Source organism: Camelina sativa, chromosome 19 (assembly GCF_030686135.1).
Source record: "Camelina sativa cultivar CO46 ecotype springtype chromosome 19, ASM3068613v1".
NCBI lineage: Eukaryota > Viridiplantae > Streptophyta > Magnoliopsida > Brassicales > Brassicaceae > Camelina > Camelina sativa.
This window is the reverse complement of record NC_141898.1, coordinates 18794965-18809449: the sequence shown is the minus strand read 5'-3', so window position 1 is coordinate 18809449 and position 14485 is coordinate 18794965. Positions and strand designations below refer to the sequence as shown.

At 35.3% G+C, this 14485-nt stretch overlaps 1 protein-coding gene and 1 non-coding gene across 2 annotated transcripts; both read right to left on the bottom strand.

The window, feature by feature from the left end:
- Positions 1–4384: 4384 nt before the first annotated feature.
- On the bottom strand, positions 4385–4491 carry LOC147920783 (small nucleolar RNA R71). Its single transcript, XR_015591948.1, has one exon. It is a non-coding gene; the product is annotated as a small nucleolar RNA R71 (small nucleolar RNA).
- Positions 4492–5722: 1231 nt separating this feature from the next.
- Positions 5723–13948, bottom strand: LOC104766669 (disease resistance protein RPS6-like). The gene is made up of 6 exons (XM_019241373.2): positions 13292–13948; positions 12078–13203; positions 11692–11997; positions 10681–11088; positions 6038–7348; positions 5723–5932 (listed from the first exon to the last, which is right to left on the bottom strand). Exons 1-6 carry the CDS (start codon positions 13768–13770, stop codon positions 5924–5926), a joined length of 3639 nt encoding a protein of 1212 aa, XP_019096918.2. The 5' UTR covers positions 13771–13948; the 3' UTR covers positions 5723–5923.
- Positions 13949–14485: the final 537 nt, after the last annotated feature.

The window sequence follows — 14485 nt, the reverse complement described above, 5'->3', positions numbered from 1 at the left end:
CCAAGAAGGTCGTCATTGTCGAGCAAACCATCGAGAATCATCTCGTTTTCAATCTCCTTCATCAACCTGACATCCTCCTCAGTGATCACCCGATCTGATGGATCGATATCCTGATCTTCCGCCAAATTCTCCCAATCTGAGGGGATATAATCAATCTGCTGAGAGCATCGAGGGATAAATCCTTCCCTTGGGTGAGTCTCATCTACCGCCCAATCAGATAAGCCGGCATCACCTCCATCTTCGATGCCCTCCATAGGGTCCCTTGGGGGAGATTTTGTCACCGCCACTTGCTGAGGCTCTATCGCAAGGAAGCTCAGAGGGTTCTCTTGATGGTGGATCCAGGGGAGCGAAGAGCTACCTTCGCCTCCAAAGGCTGTACCCGATCCCGACCCAAATTCAAAATTCGCTGGTATGAGCTCTGCCTCCAACTCGAAATCCTCTTCTTCAGACATCAGGTCGTCATCTGTTTCATGAGCTTTTCCTTTACCTTTATCCATAGCTGCTGACGTACCACTTGTTTGTCTCCGGTTCATCTGGTGGCGAGGAGGTCGTCGAAAAATCCTCCCTCCTTCTAGTATTGGCTCCTCCCTGGGTGGGGATCTTATGCGGAGAGGCGATTCCCTTTGTCGTGCAGAGGCTCGATGGCCATGCTTTTCTGACCTTACCTTTATTTGAAACTATAGCCTTTTTACTTGGGGGCAATAACGAGTTTTTTTCATCGTTAATTAAAAGATTTTCTTGAATTAATTCAAATTTAAACAGTTTACGAAAAAAAAGAAATGATGTTTAAAAAAAAAATGAATGAAACACAACAAAAATGTTGTTTTTCTTTTTACTTTTAAATAGAGGGAAATTTGGGGTTTACTTCATGTTAGTTATTTACTCTTAACAAAACGAATGTGTGCTAAAAGCAGAGATATCATTTGAAGAAATACTCCATTTATTCCATGAACAGTGTTATTTTGATATATTTCATGTAAATTAAAAATATATTAAAATATACATATATGCTCTTATTTATTTGATATATTTCATGTAAATTAAAAATATATTAAAATCTCCTTTATAATAAAACAGAAATACACAACAATGTTTTGTAGATTATATAATTTTAAAAAGTTGGTTACAAATAGATTATATATTAATTGTTAGATTAATTGGTTGCAAATTAGATATTGAGTGCAACCTTAATTTATTTTTGGAAGATTTTATTACTAGATCACGTTGTTTCCAAAAATCTTAAGGAAAATATTCTAAAGAATCATATCATCTAACTTACCATATTAATTTCTTTTATTAAATTATTTATCAAATAAAATCTTTTGATATCTAACTTAACATATTAATTTGTTAATTATTATTATACTTCACCTCTTATTTTTATATATGAGTTTATTTTGTGAAACAAACAAATTATCATATTATTTATTATAATTAAAAAATAGTTTTATTTTCGGATATACCATAAGTTGAATTTTTAGAAACAAATATAAATTGTTCAATCTATAAAATATTCAAGCTTTAGTAATATTATTCTTTAAAAATAATATTTATTGAATTAAATTTTTTTAGTGAGTAACGGGTCAAAATTTGAATATTTAAATTCAATTTCATATTTTTTGTTGAATTTTATAATTTTATGTAATATAATAAACTTTAAATAGTTTATTTTAAAATATTTTTAATATATTGAAACTTGATATAAAAGTTAGAAACTATAAACACTAAAATTATTTGTTATAGCAATGTCAATAATATGTCACTATAATATGAAAGAATTTCAAGAAACCAAGTATATTAAAACAAAAAGTATAACAATATATTAAATTACTCATAATATAATAACTCACTTTTTAAAAACCAAATTTACAAAATTATGTCTTATAATGACATTCAAGTCATGAGATAGAATATACATTATTGAAATAACTTCACATACTAAACTAATACAACATATTAAAATTTTATTTTAAAATATAAAATATACAAAATTTTGTATAAAATAAAATTTAACCAGCGCTATAGCACAAGTACTAATCTAGAATCATTAACAATATAAAACTTATAAAATAGGTTTCTTTTTTCAAGCCATTATATTTAGCATATGATTTTATTGCATAATGTTTTATCCAAAAAAACTTTCAAAAAAAATTACACAAATTATATTTTATATAAAAATTATAATATAAATAAAATGAATTTCAACCCGTGCTCTAGCACGAGTCTTAATCTAGTTTATGAAATATAATGTAAAAATGCACTATAAATGTAAAATGACACTTTTTGTGAAATAAAAATCAATACTTTAAGTAAGTACATGACTTTTTTTTTGTAGACTATATAATAAATATATAGGTCATTAGTTAGTTATAAAATTAAGACACTAATAATTTAGACAAGTTTAAGTTATGTATCATTTGTATACTCTTCATTTACAGCTTGACTTGATTATCGATTGATATCTAACTAAAATCTTTTGACTTGATTATATGATGTGTCTGTATTTTATAGGTTTTTAACCATAATTTTTACATTTGTTTTGAGTCTTTTAGTGAGTAAAAGTATGTTTTTAGAGTCTTTTTAGTATTTTGTGAGCTTGTAAAGGTTATAGGTTATTTTGGAAGGAAATTGAGTGTTTTGGGATGAAAACATGCATATGGAGCCAATTAGGTGAAGACAGATCGGACTAGCAAGCAGATGGAGCAAACACAGAAAAAGCATCCAGGATCGACCAGTCTCGTACCAGAAGGAACTTTTCCTTTTTCGTTTTAAACCGACTTTTAGGATTTTATTTTAGTATTTAAGCACGCGGCTCAACCTCGAGAAAGACAACTTTTATTCTACGCAACTTTTGAGTACTTGTAAGCTTTGGGAGAAGATCTCTAATCCTCTTTAACTCTTTGGAGAAGAAGTTTGAACCATTTTTCTTTACTATTTTGCAATTCAATTATGCTTTCTTCCTCATTGATTTGCTGTTCTTTTATCTCCATGACTAAGTAGTTTCTCTATTGGGTTTCGGGTTTCAAAGGGGTATATAATTTTCTAGCGATGGTGTTTTAGATTTGGGTTGATCTATTTTGTTCTTCATCTATTGTTGTTCTTAATGCTTAAACTAGATTAGCTACCTAGTTTCCGATTTTAGGTTCCATTCATCGTGAAACCAAAAATGTTGTTGAGTTGCTTGAAGAGAATATAGGTGAGCAAGGTGATCCTTAGCCAACGAGAGTTGAAGTTAAGGCACCTTGTGAACTAATCAAACTTGAACTTGCTATTGCTTGCTTGGTTTGCTAGATTCAAACGAGAATTTAGGGTTTAGTAAATTCATTGCATAGATAGCTAACGCTGCAAGAGTAGGTTAGCTTTACAACCGTGATTTGAGTTCTAGAACGGTGGCCAACGCATCCCTATCTAATCACCTTAGTCCGAGATTATAATCCCTATTGATTCCCTTCGCCCAATGTTTCCTTTTTGAATTGAAACAACTTATTTACTTTCTGTTTTTGATAGTTACTTGATTCACAAAGCTCTTTATTGTCTTAGCTATATTTGATCTTCATAATTTCATATTGCAATTGCTTGGTCACTAAGGATTCGATCCTAAAGGGTTACAGCGATACCACTAGATCGTGGTTGAGTACACATTAGATTATTAATTGACATTTGATCAATTTGGCGCCATTGCCGGGAACCAAAACAATTTTCTTTGAGATTTTAGATTTGAGTTTAGTCTAAGGTCTGCTTTACTTTAATTTTAATAATTAGTTATTGTGTTCTTTCTCTTGTGTTTCAGGTGCATCCAAACAAGAAGCCACAAGCCTACTGATTCGCGTAATCTGTGTAACGAAGAGTTAGCACAGCTTGAACAAGAAAACCGAAAAGCAAAAGCCAAGTCTGACACTATGGCCGGCGGAAAAAATGCAAAAATTTGTCAACCTAACCCTTAGGGGACTGTTGTTACGCCTCCGCAGAGGCAGGCCCTACAAGAGCAAAACGAGGCTGAGCCAAATCCACCAGCGAGACAAGCCACCTTGAGGGATAAAGAAGCTCACAATAGGCTATTTGCAAATTGATCTGCGATTCAACCACCGGCCCTTGCGAGACAAGATTATGAGATCAAGCATTGCCTGATCAATTTGGTTCAGAACCGCATCTTCAATGGACCACCATTAGAAAGTCCCCTGGACCATATAGAAGCTTTTGAAAGGTTGACTAGCACAACAAGGTCCAACGGTGTCCCGTACGACTACCTCATGCTGACTCTGTTCCAATTTTCTTTGGGAGATAAGCCATTAAGATGGTATAACATTTTGGAATCAGGATCACTCACCTCTTGGGAGCAAGAGCAGCCTTCGTGAATCATTTCTACACTAAGTCTCGGTCAACAAAATTGGGAAGCAAAATTACCACCTTCTCACAAGGCGATATGGAGACTTTTTGTGAAGCGTGGGAAATATATAAGGAATATTTGAGGAACTGTCCTCATCATGGCTATACACAAGAAAACCAGATGGCGCTAGACACAACCAACAGAGGAGATTTCTCCACTAACACCACGAAGGAAGAAATTATCTTGATTGAGAATCTCGTAGTAAGCAACAACAATCACGGTACGGATTATGATCGTTCGGAGAGAGTCAAAGCTGTCGAGACGGATGCTATTAAGGACCTCACGGCTAAGGTAAACCTCCTCCTAAATAGGGACAATCAAAACGTCAACTTGTGTGAGGAGCAGACCGGAGCATATCCAGATTTTGGAGTCGAGGCATGCCTTGAGGGAATAGAGGAGATGAACTACATAGGAGGGCAAGGAAATTTTCAAAATCGAGGTTTCAACCAGAATTTCAGAAACCACCCAAACCTATCCTATCAAAGCAACAACGTCGAGAATCCTCAAGATCAAGTTTACCCGCCGCGACCTCGGCAGAGTGGCTTCACTCAGGGATTTCAGAACAAGGGGACAGGATTTGGGGGGTCAAACGTTCCACAAAAGCCTCAAGTCAACAACTTCTCGCAAGGATATCAAGCGCCTCCACAGTAACCTACAACTCCACAAGAAGGCAAACTTGACCTAATGATGCATGCTCTAATGAATAATCAGAAGAAAAATGCCACTGATATAAATGTTAAGATCGACAACATGTATACAGAGGTGAATGGGAGAATAAAGACATTAAACACTCACATGCGAGTCTTAGAGAATCAAGTGGCACAGACTTCAGCAAGGGTTAAGGCAACACCAAGAACACTCCCAGGAAAACCAGAGGCTAATCCAAAAGAATTATTGAGCGCTATCACTCTTCGAAGTGGGAAGGAATTAAAGGATCCGCAACAGACTGACGGGATCAACCGATCGCAAGAAAAGACTGGTCGATCCTTGGCCCAAAAACAGAACGACGTCCCAAATGAGGCAGCTGACAAAGCTGTAGATGATATTGCTGGTACTCAAGAGATTGATAAAGCGCAGAACTGCAGACCGCCACCGCCATACATGCCCAAACTCTTTTTTCCTATGCGTCGTAAAACCAAGGTAAAAGAACGAAAATATGCGAATCTGAAATCAGTGGTAGGAGAGCTTCAGGTCATACTTCCTTAGCAGTGCAGATGGTTCCATCTCTTAAGAAATATATGAAGGAAATCATGGGGTGACGTAGTCAAACTCAAATGCATATATGTCATTACACTGTTTAGCAATTATGATAAGCACAAAAAAAAATCATAAATAGAAACTGAAAGGTAGTGTAAGAAAATCACCAATTAAATTAACTCTTTGACTGTGGTAAAATATTTTGAATCGGTTCTTAATAATATGCTATGTTTTACAATGGATGCGGAACCAAAATTGGCAATGAAGAATCCTATAAAACCGGCAAAACTACTCATTTCGTATTCATGAATCAAAGGTTCACAACTTCTTGAGTGTCCTTCACGTAATCTGCGAAGAAAATAGTCTACTAAATAAAGTAATTTTCAAATGATCCTAGAAAAAGAACTGTGAGACATAAATATTCTTTAAAGTTCAAGCTTAATGCTTAATTACCCGCATTCGTTTACTTCTGCTCTCTGCCTCGACATCGCTGCCTCCACATTCTCCACTGTGTTCTGTTTCATGGCATCCATCATTGACCATATATTCTTCACAAACATACGGAAGAGTGTTTGGTTTACCATGTCGGTTATTCGGTGATGTAAAATCCTGAGAGAGTCTTATGTCCGCACTATTGTCACTGTCTCCACACTCTTCACTCTGATAATCACTATCACTAATGTCACCAAATTCTTCACTCTGATCATCACTGTCTCCACACTCTTCACTCTGATTAGTCTCACAGTCCTCAAAAAGTCGTATACCCCATCCTTTTAAATTGCAGCCACCAGTGAGACTAAACTTTATATCCACTTGATCGTAGTACACTTCAGCCATAGGATCATTGTCTTTGTTTAATGGGAAAAGACAGTCAAATATAAAAAGATGACTAACCTTCTGCTCTGTCCACAAACAATCTTTTTTATATGTGGAATCAACATGGTTCCCAAGTCTTCCTTTGAACCGACAAGATAGCTGAATATATATACCGGGTGTAATTATGCCATCATAATCAATCACGGCGCAAGCCCTAATCCTTAAGAATGGTTGGTAGGGAGAGGTGTCAGGCATACAGATATTGGTCAGAGAAGTGGAGTTTCCATAATTTCGATGAGTGAAATATGAAGGCACATCTTCACCTGGCAAGACTATTTCCTTGAAAATTGATTGTTGATGAAGCAAAGCTTCTGGATCCAAGTTGAAGCAGTTCGTGAAATTGAGATCAAGTTTGGGGATATAATTATCTGAAAGAGAAGAGGAAGACTCATCAGAGACTTGTAACTCAGAGTAACTACTGTCTGTTTCCATTGCCACCTCACTTAGAGTATCATTAATCCGAGCTCCAGCCAATGCCACGCAGTGTGCAAAATTAGCAACCTTGAGACTTTTCAGTTTACAAATGTTTACGGATATGCATTGTAAATTGTTGCATCCACTCATGTATAAGTATCGAAGGCAAGAAAAGTCCTGGATCCACCATGGAACCTCCTCAATTCCTGTTTCAACTAGTTTGAGCAATGAGATGCTTGTTGAGATATCAGGAAAGCTCCTTAACCGTGAGCATCTACTAAGGTCGAGCCAAGTAAGATATTCGAAGCTTATGTCGGCTGGAAGAGTCTCAAGATTTATGCATTCAGTAATAGTCAAATGCTTTAGTTTATAGAGATTCTGAAATGAAGATGGAAGCTCCACCAAACTCGGGATATCCGAGAGCCTTAGACTCGTCAAAGAGGGAGACATTATGGTCATGAGAGGTGTAAGAGGCTGAACCATATAAACAATAAATAGATGTTAAATTTATATCACTTCAAAATGACACTCATGTCTCTAATAAAGTAGGGAAAAAAAACCTGAAAATACGCCATCTAATTTTTTTTGGACGTTTAACACCTGTAGTTATTAAATTGGACAAAAAATACCTGGTTTAATTTTCGTTGTCTTAAAAAAACCATATTTTTATTTATAATGGTAGATCCATACTTACGACTTAACAGTCGTTAACACACTTGACAGAATTGTTAACCAGAATTAAAAGATAATCCTATGTAATTAATTAGTCGTAAATAAAGACACTGTTGTTCTTTTATTTTTTCCTCCAAATCGATTTGGGATCTAAAAACCCTAAAAACAAAATTTTCTCAAATCCGGAATGGGTTCTTTGATTACCTCAACTTCTTTTACTGTTCATGCAGAGATTTTAAGATATTGGGTTATATTGTGTTAGGGGTTTGGCTTGTGGCTCTGTTTTATTTGTTTGGTAATACTGCTGTTGATTACTTTTGTTGTTTGTTGGAGAAGCTTTCTAAGCTTTTGAAGTTGCCTCCAACTGTTGCTGGTGTCACTTTGCTTCCACTTGGTAACGGAGCGCCTGATGTGTTTGTGAGTATAGCTGCTTTTGTTGGTTCGGACAAAGGGGAAATGGGTCGTAACAGCATCTTGGGTGGTGTCGTATTTGTAATTTGTGTTGTTGTTGGGATTGTTTCGCTTTGTGTTGTCAACATGAGTTTCTTCTTTTTCACATTGGTTGCTTTGATGGTTGGTAAGGTGACAGTGGGTATCGCCATTGTGTTTGTCTCGATCTATGTGCTCTATGCTTCTCTAATAGATTATGTTCTTAGATCCCAAATCAATTTGGAGAAAAAATAAAAGGGTAACAGTGTTCTTTATTTACGACTAGTTAACTCTGGTTAACAATTCTGTTACTAGTGTTCTTTATTTACGACTAATTAACTCTGGTTAACAATTCTGTTACTAGTATTAACGACTGTTAAATCGTAAGTATGGATCTACCATTATAAATAAAACGATAGTTTTTTAAGACAACGAAAATTAAACCATGTATTTTTGTCCAATTTAATAACTACAGTTATTAAACATCCAATAACTACAATTATTAAACGTCCAAAAAAAAATTAGATGGCCTATTTTTTGGATTTTTTCCCAATAAAGTAGCTACTTACATTTTCAGGATTGGTCGGTCTCAAATTAGTGAGCTAAAAGGGTTACTACTAAGAAAGTTTTGAACAAAATAATATGATAAATTGCAGATTTTTAAGATTTTTTAACAGTAAGAAGTTTTTTTTTCTATGCATTTTTATTAGATAATATGATAAATTGCAGGTTTAAAGAAAAAAATAATTAAATATGATTGGTTCAGAGTTATTGAGAATTTTTAATCTGTTTTTTCTACTTTATATTCTTTATATGTGTGAACATCTTAAAATTTGGATTACTTAGGAACAAAAAGAGTCTTATTTTTGTTTGATTTTTTTCATATAAATTTGTATGCGTTCATTATCTAGTATTATATGCACACACACATATATATATATATATATAGAGTTATATGTTCATCTAACTACAAAAATAAAAATTTTGGATTTTAATTAAAAAACTATGAGAGTGAGTGACCCAAGGCTCTATTCACGTTGTGGTGCGAAGGAGGAAACAATTAATCATATTCTGTTTCTCTATCCACCAGCTCGTCAGGTGTGGGCTTTATCTCACGTACTGGTAGGATTACATTGTTTTCCTGTGGAGTCTGTTTATGCTAATATGGATCATCTCTTGGATCCCAAAAGCCCGGGATCCCATGTGTCAGCTTTCCCGTGGATTTTGTGGTATTTATGGAAAGCGCGTAATGCAAAGGTTTTTGAAAATATCACGGAGCGGCCAGAGGAGGTCGTTCGGGTAGCTGAAGGTGAGGCTTTGTCCTGGCAGCAGGCTCAGGAGGAGGGTGAAGCTGTGGTTTCAACTGTCCAGCCAACGGTTGCTGACTCTCGTTTACGAGGGCCAAACACTTCTCTTCCCATGTGCTTTTCAGGCTATCGTTGTTTCGTTGATGGCTCTTGGAAGTCAGGAGATCTTTTCGCAGGAGCCAGATGGTTTTGTACCCAGTCTCAGGATCCGACGCCAAGTATGGGAGCTACTAAATTTCGACGAAGTCTTACCCCCTTACACGCTGAAGTCGAAGCTTTCATTTGGTCTATGCGTTGCATGATCGGACATGATTACCGTGATGTAGCGTTCTACTCAGACTGCGCTGATTTGGTGAAGATGGTGTCTTCGCTACACGACTGGCCGGCGTTCTCGAGGTATCTTGATGATATCAAGATGGACAGGGAGGAGTTCTCTTCTTTTTCCTTATCTTTTATTCCTAGAAATACAAATGTAAAAGCGGATCTTGTGGCACGCTGTGCGTGCACATCTCTGCATAATGTTTTGTATGTAAACAATTTCCCTTCGCATTGACTCATCTGAGCTAATCTATTGTTAACAAAAAAAAAAAAAAGAGTGACCCAAGGCTTATGGAAGGCCGGAGACTAATCTCTGCGAGAGGTGCAGTCCACGGATAGACCCTCTCTCCAAATATTCAAATGAGTTGTTAGATAGGCCAATATCCGTATAAAGGTGTTCAGGAAAATGTGACTTAGTTTCACGAAGTAGGGGAATCGAAGCTGAAACGCTGTTAAGTCTGTAACGTTCGAGTCCCGCTCCCTACCACTGTACCACAAGCTCCCAGACTGTTTTTTTTTATCATAGTTTCTTGTTGAATATCTTTATACTCAGTTGTTTAAGAAATTGGAAAGTTGGGTCGATATTTTTTCATAAGATATAACTTAAGATTTACATTCGTTAGAACTTATTATTTTCTTGATTGTCTCGATTTATTATGTCTTCCATTTAATACTTGTTTATACTTAAGAGTCGCGTTTCTTCGCAGTAATTTGTTTTAGTTGTGTTTACATTTTTTGTTATAACTTTTCCTTTTGATGGTTGTATTTTATACTAAAAGTTATGTATCTTATGATTCTATGATTTTTCTTTGATTTATATAGTTTTAATTTTCTTGTTATTCTATATTTTCAAACTATATCACAACATGTACCATTTGAGTTTATTTTCCTTCTCAAATTCTTAATTCTCTATTGTTTTTTCTTAGAATATTTTTCTCCAACATTGTGGGAGTCTGTATCCTAATGATTATAATTGTACCATACATAATTTTTTTTTTTCCTTTTGTGGCGTTATAAATTGGACGGTAACTTCAAATGTTATTTAAAAATGAGCGGAAAAATGTAAGGTAAAGTACATACCTGCACCGTCTCCCACAATTTCCCACTTTTCATTGTAAACATTTGAAGTGCTTGGAGATTCTCTAGACGTAGATTAGAGGGGAATTCTTCAATCGCTGATTCCCCTAGATCAAGATCTGAAATGTTGTTTGAGATATCTGGAAAACTCTTCAACTGTGAACATCCCCACAAACGGAGGCATTGGAGAGATATGAGGTTCGATCCCGTTGGAAGAAGCTTCAAATTAGAACAATATGACATGTCCAACTCGACTAGTTTATTGAGGTGTCTAATAGAGGACGGAAGTTCCACTAAACTCGAGCAACTCCCAAGGTTAAGTGTCTCGAGATTAGTGACCATAGAAAGATCTGGAATTTCTTTCAGACTTTTAGATCCCCACAAATCCATATCCTTGAGCCCTGTAAGTGCCTGAAGTATAACTAAGTTACACAACACTTCACAAAGAAGTGGTCATCTAAAATAAAAGTCAACGTTGTAATCTCGATATTGTTATGTTGTATGTCTCCAACTAAAAATCAATCGGTTATGATTAATTAATTAATTAGTTGGTGTTTATTATATATTATTTTATGTTTTCTCTAATTTTTATGTGGGATCCTAAGACATCTGATTGAAATGAAAGACTTTTCTCATGTCATCTTGTAATGAATCTCACTAACATGTCGGAAATACACATATTAGACAACATATCCATAGCCAGTCAACTACGCAATCACACCATAATCATGAGCTTCTAACTACAAAAAAAACTTTTTTTTTGAGTTGGTAATCATTAAAATTAAGTTTTAATGGTACCAAAAAAGAGTAAACTAATCCAAAGAAAGTAAGATTCAGTTTGAGATGAATGAACCAAAAGGCGCTATCATTTTGAGGGATTTGTTATGATCTCACAACAGAATTTTTAAGATCAAAATTAATATATAAGATATGCAACAATCTATTTAATTATTACCAATTGATTTTGTGTTGGAAACATATGATTATTCATAGCTATTAATTATAATTACTTACATGAACTCCTTCCCATAACTTCTCGAGATTGCTATTCATCATTTGGAGCTTGACAAGGTTTTCAGGACGAAAGTTAGGAGGCATAAATCTCAACGGGTATTTTTCCCAACTTAGAAATTTGAGCTTAGGGGGCAAATAGTCGAAGTCTTCTTGTAGGTGCCATCTAGTTTCTTTGTTCCCGCCAAATGTATTAGTATAAATGTTAAGAAATTTGAGATTTCTCATTTTTTTGAAGGCTTTCTTATGTATCCGTAACTTATCAACCTCGTCTAGATTTAATGATATACCTTGAACTGTGTTAGAACCCTGAAATATAACAATCAGTTATCTTAACAAGTAACTTTCAAATCAGAAAAAAATTATATGGAAGGGAGAAAAAATCTTACTGATTTGTCCTCAAGCACGTCGCGTACATTCTTCCAATCTATGATGAATTCCCGTTCTCCAGGGTTGTTGGACTGTTCGCAGACAATTGCTTTTCCCATTTGTTCTACTAGACAGTGCATCTCTATAATACTCATTTCTAGTGATGGTATTACATGTATGAGGGACTTATCAATTAAATTTTTAAGACCTATGTCAACATTCAACTCACTATCTGCAAGCATCAACTTGATATCCTCGATTTCATAACCGTTGAAAAAACATGCGATGTGACGAAATATTGCTTGATCTTGTTTTTGTAATCCATCATAGCTGATTCGTAATGCTTTATCAATTTTGCCATCTAGCCTTTTCTGGAGACTGGGTAACATATCTACCCAATCTTTTCTGTCTCTCCCTCGCATAGATGAACCTAAAAGATTAAGACCCAAAGGTAGACCACCAGCACACATTGCAATTCCAGAAGCAAGCTTCATGAAACCATTAGGCGGAGAATTTTGCCTGAATGCAGATTGACAAAACATCTGAAGAGCTACTTTTTCAGATGGGAAACCAACTTCATATACACATGTAATCTCACGTGCCCTCAGAATATGCTTATCTTTTGTAATTGCGATGATTCTGCTGCCACAACCAAACCATTCATCTTCACCCGCCAAGGCATCTAAGACCACTTCATCATCCAAGTCATCAATAATGATAAGAACTTTATGGTTTTTTAATTTTCCTCTCAACATACCTAGTTGATCTACCTTTATGCCCTCTTGGTCTAATATTTGAGAGAGGAATTTTCTTTGCAAGTGCAACTTCATGTTATAGTCAGTCGGGTTACCTTTGCTATAATCTTTGATACTCTTAGATATAAAACGCATGTCTATGAAAACCCTACCTTGGAAGTGATGAGAGATTCGACTAAATAAAGCTCTTGCAATGGTAGTCTTTCCAATTCCTGAGGGACCCCATATCCCAACCGTTCGCACTTCTTCAGATTTCAAGTCCAACATCAAACTCATCTTTGTGATATGATCTTCGATCCCAACAAAGCCCTCAAAATCGTTTGATGGAGTTAAATTTAGGTTCGTCAAAATGTCAGTGACAATAGCTTCGATCAATTTTGCTTCATTATCCCTACCAATAGCAGAAATATTAATACACAAGCAAGAAAAAACAAGTTTATATAAACAAATATATGCAAAATATATCCTTGAACTTGTACCAATTTTTTGAATGGAATCCGACGAGATTTCCTACATCCATCAACGCTTGCCGCCATAATTTTACCTCATCCTTTGTTTTGTTGTGGCATGTTCTTTCAAATATATTTCCAAAGTCTCCGGTCATGTTTCTGACATGAGAAGGATCCAAATCATAGAAAACGGGTATCACACGTTGAGGTTGACCTGACAGGTTCTTGCATTTCACTATCTCCAGCAGCTCGTTTAGGCACCATCTAGAGGAAGCATACTCTTTTGAGAAGACAACAATCGCAATCCTCGAATCCTTAATGGCTTGTTTAAGCACGGGATCGAGCGATTGACTTTTTTCGATCTTGTTGTCTTGGAAAAAACTGATCAGTTTACGATCTAGCTCCTTTAGAAAGTGGCTAAGGAATGTTTTTCGGACATCTTTCCCTCTGAAGCTCAGGAAGACATCATAACGCCAATTGGTAGACGAGAAGGAGGAAGAAGAAGACATTCAAAATTAACAAAAAAAAAAAAAAAAAATCCTGAAAATCCTAATCACAGATCAGATGACATTAGAACATGGAAATTTCCAAGAGAGTTTTCTAGCAAACAAAAACTAAAAGTTGACTATGTTTTCTCTTCTTTTGCAAACAGGATGTAGTTTTTAAGATGAATGTAAGAGGTTTGCCGTCTGGTATTTTCTATTTCTTAGTTTTCTAACTAAAATGTAAACCATAGTTAACGATGTTAATCAGAGTTTACTTGCACGATGGTTGACTACATTATTTATTAGGCTAGTTAGTAGGGAATCATTTATCAATGAAAAAGTAACTCTTCAGATGAACGAGTTAAGTTGGTTTCTTTGTGATATGAATATATTTTCTAAAAATTGCTAACATATTTAGTGTTCTGCGTGTAATTACAATTTAAGCATTCGATTTATTTTTTTGATTTTAGTTAAAAAAATAATAAAAAATACACATCAGCAGATTAAAATACAAGTCGTCTTCCATAATCCACGTCACAACCCGAAAAAAAAATTTAACGGCTGAGTTACAATATTTACGGAAAAACGAAAGGTCTCATCGATTCATATGACGGCTGAGTTATAATGTTTTGTGGCTGATTTATCACAAGAAATAATCTGAAAGCAAACAATTGATTTATATTACTTGACAGCTGAGTTATATTATTTACGGGAAAACAAAAGGTCTCGTCGATTTATA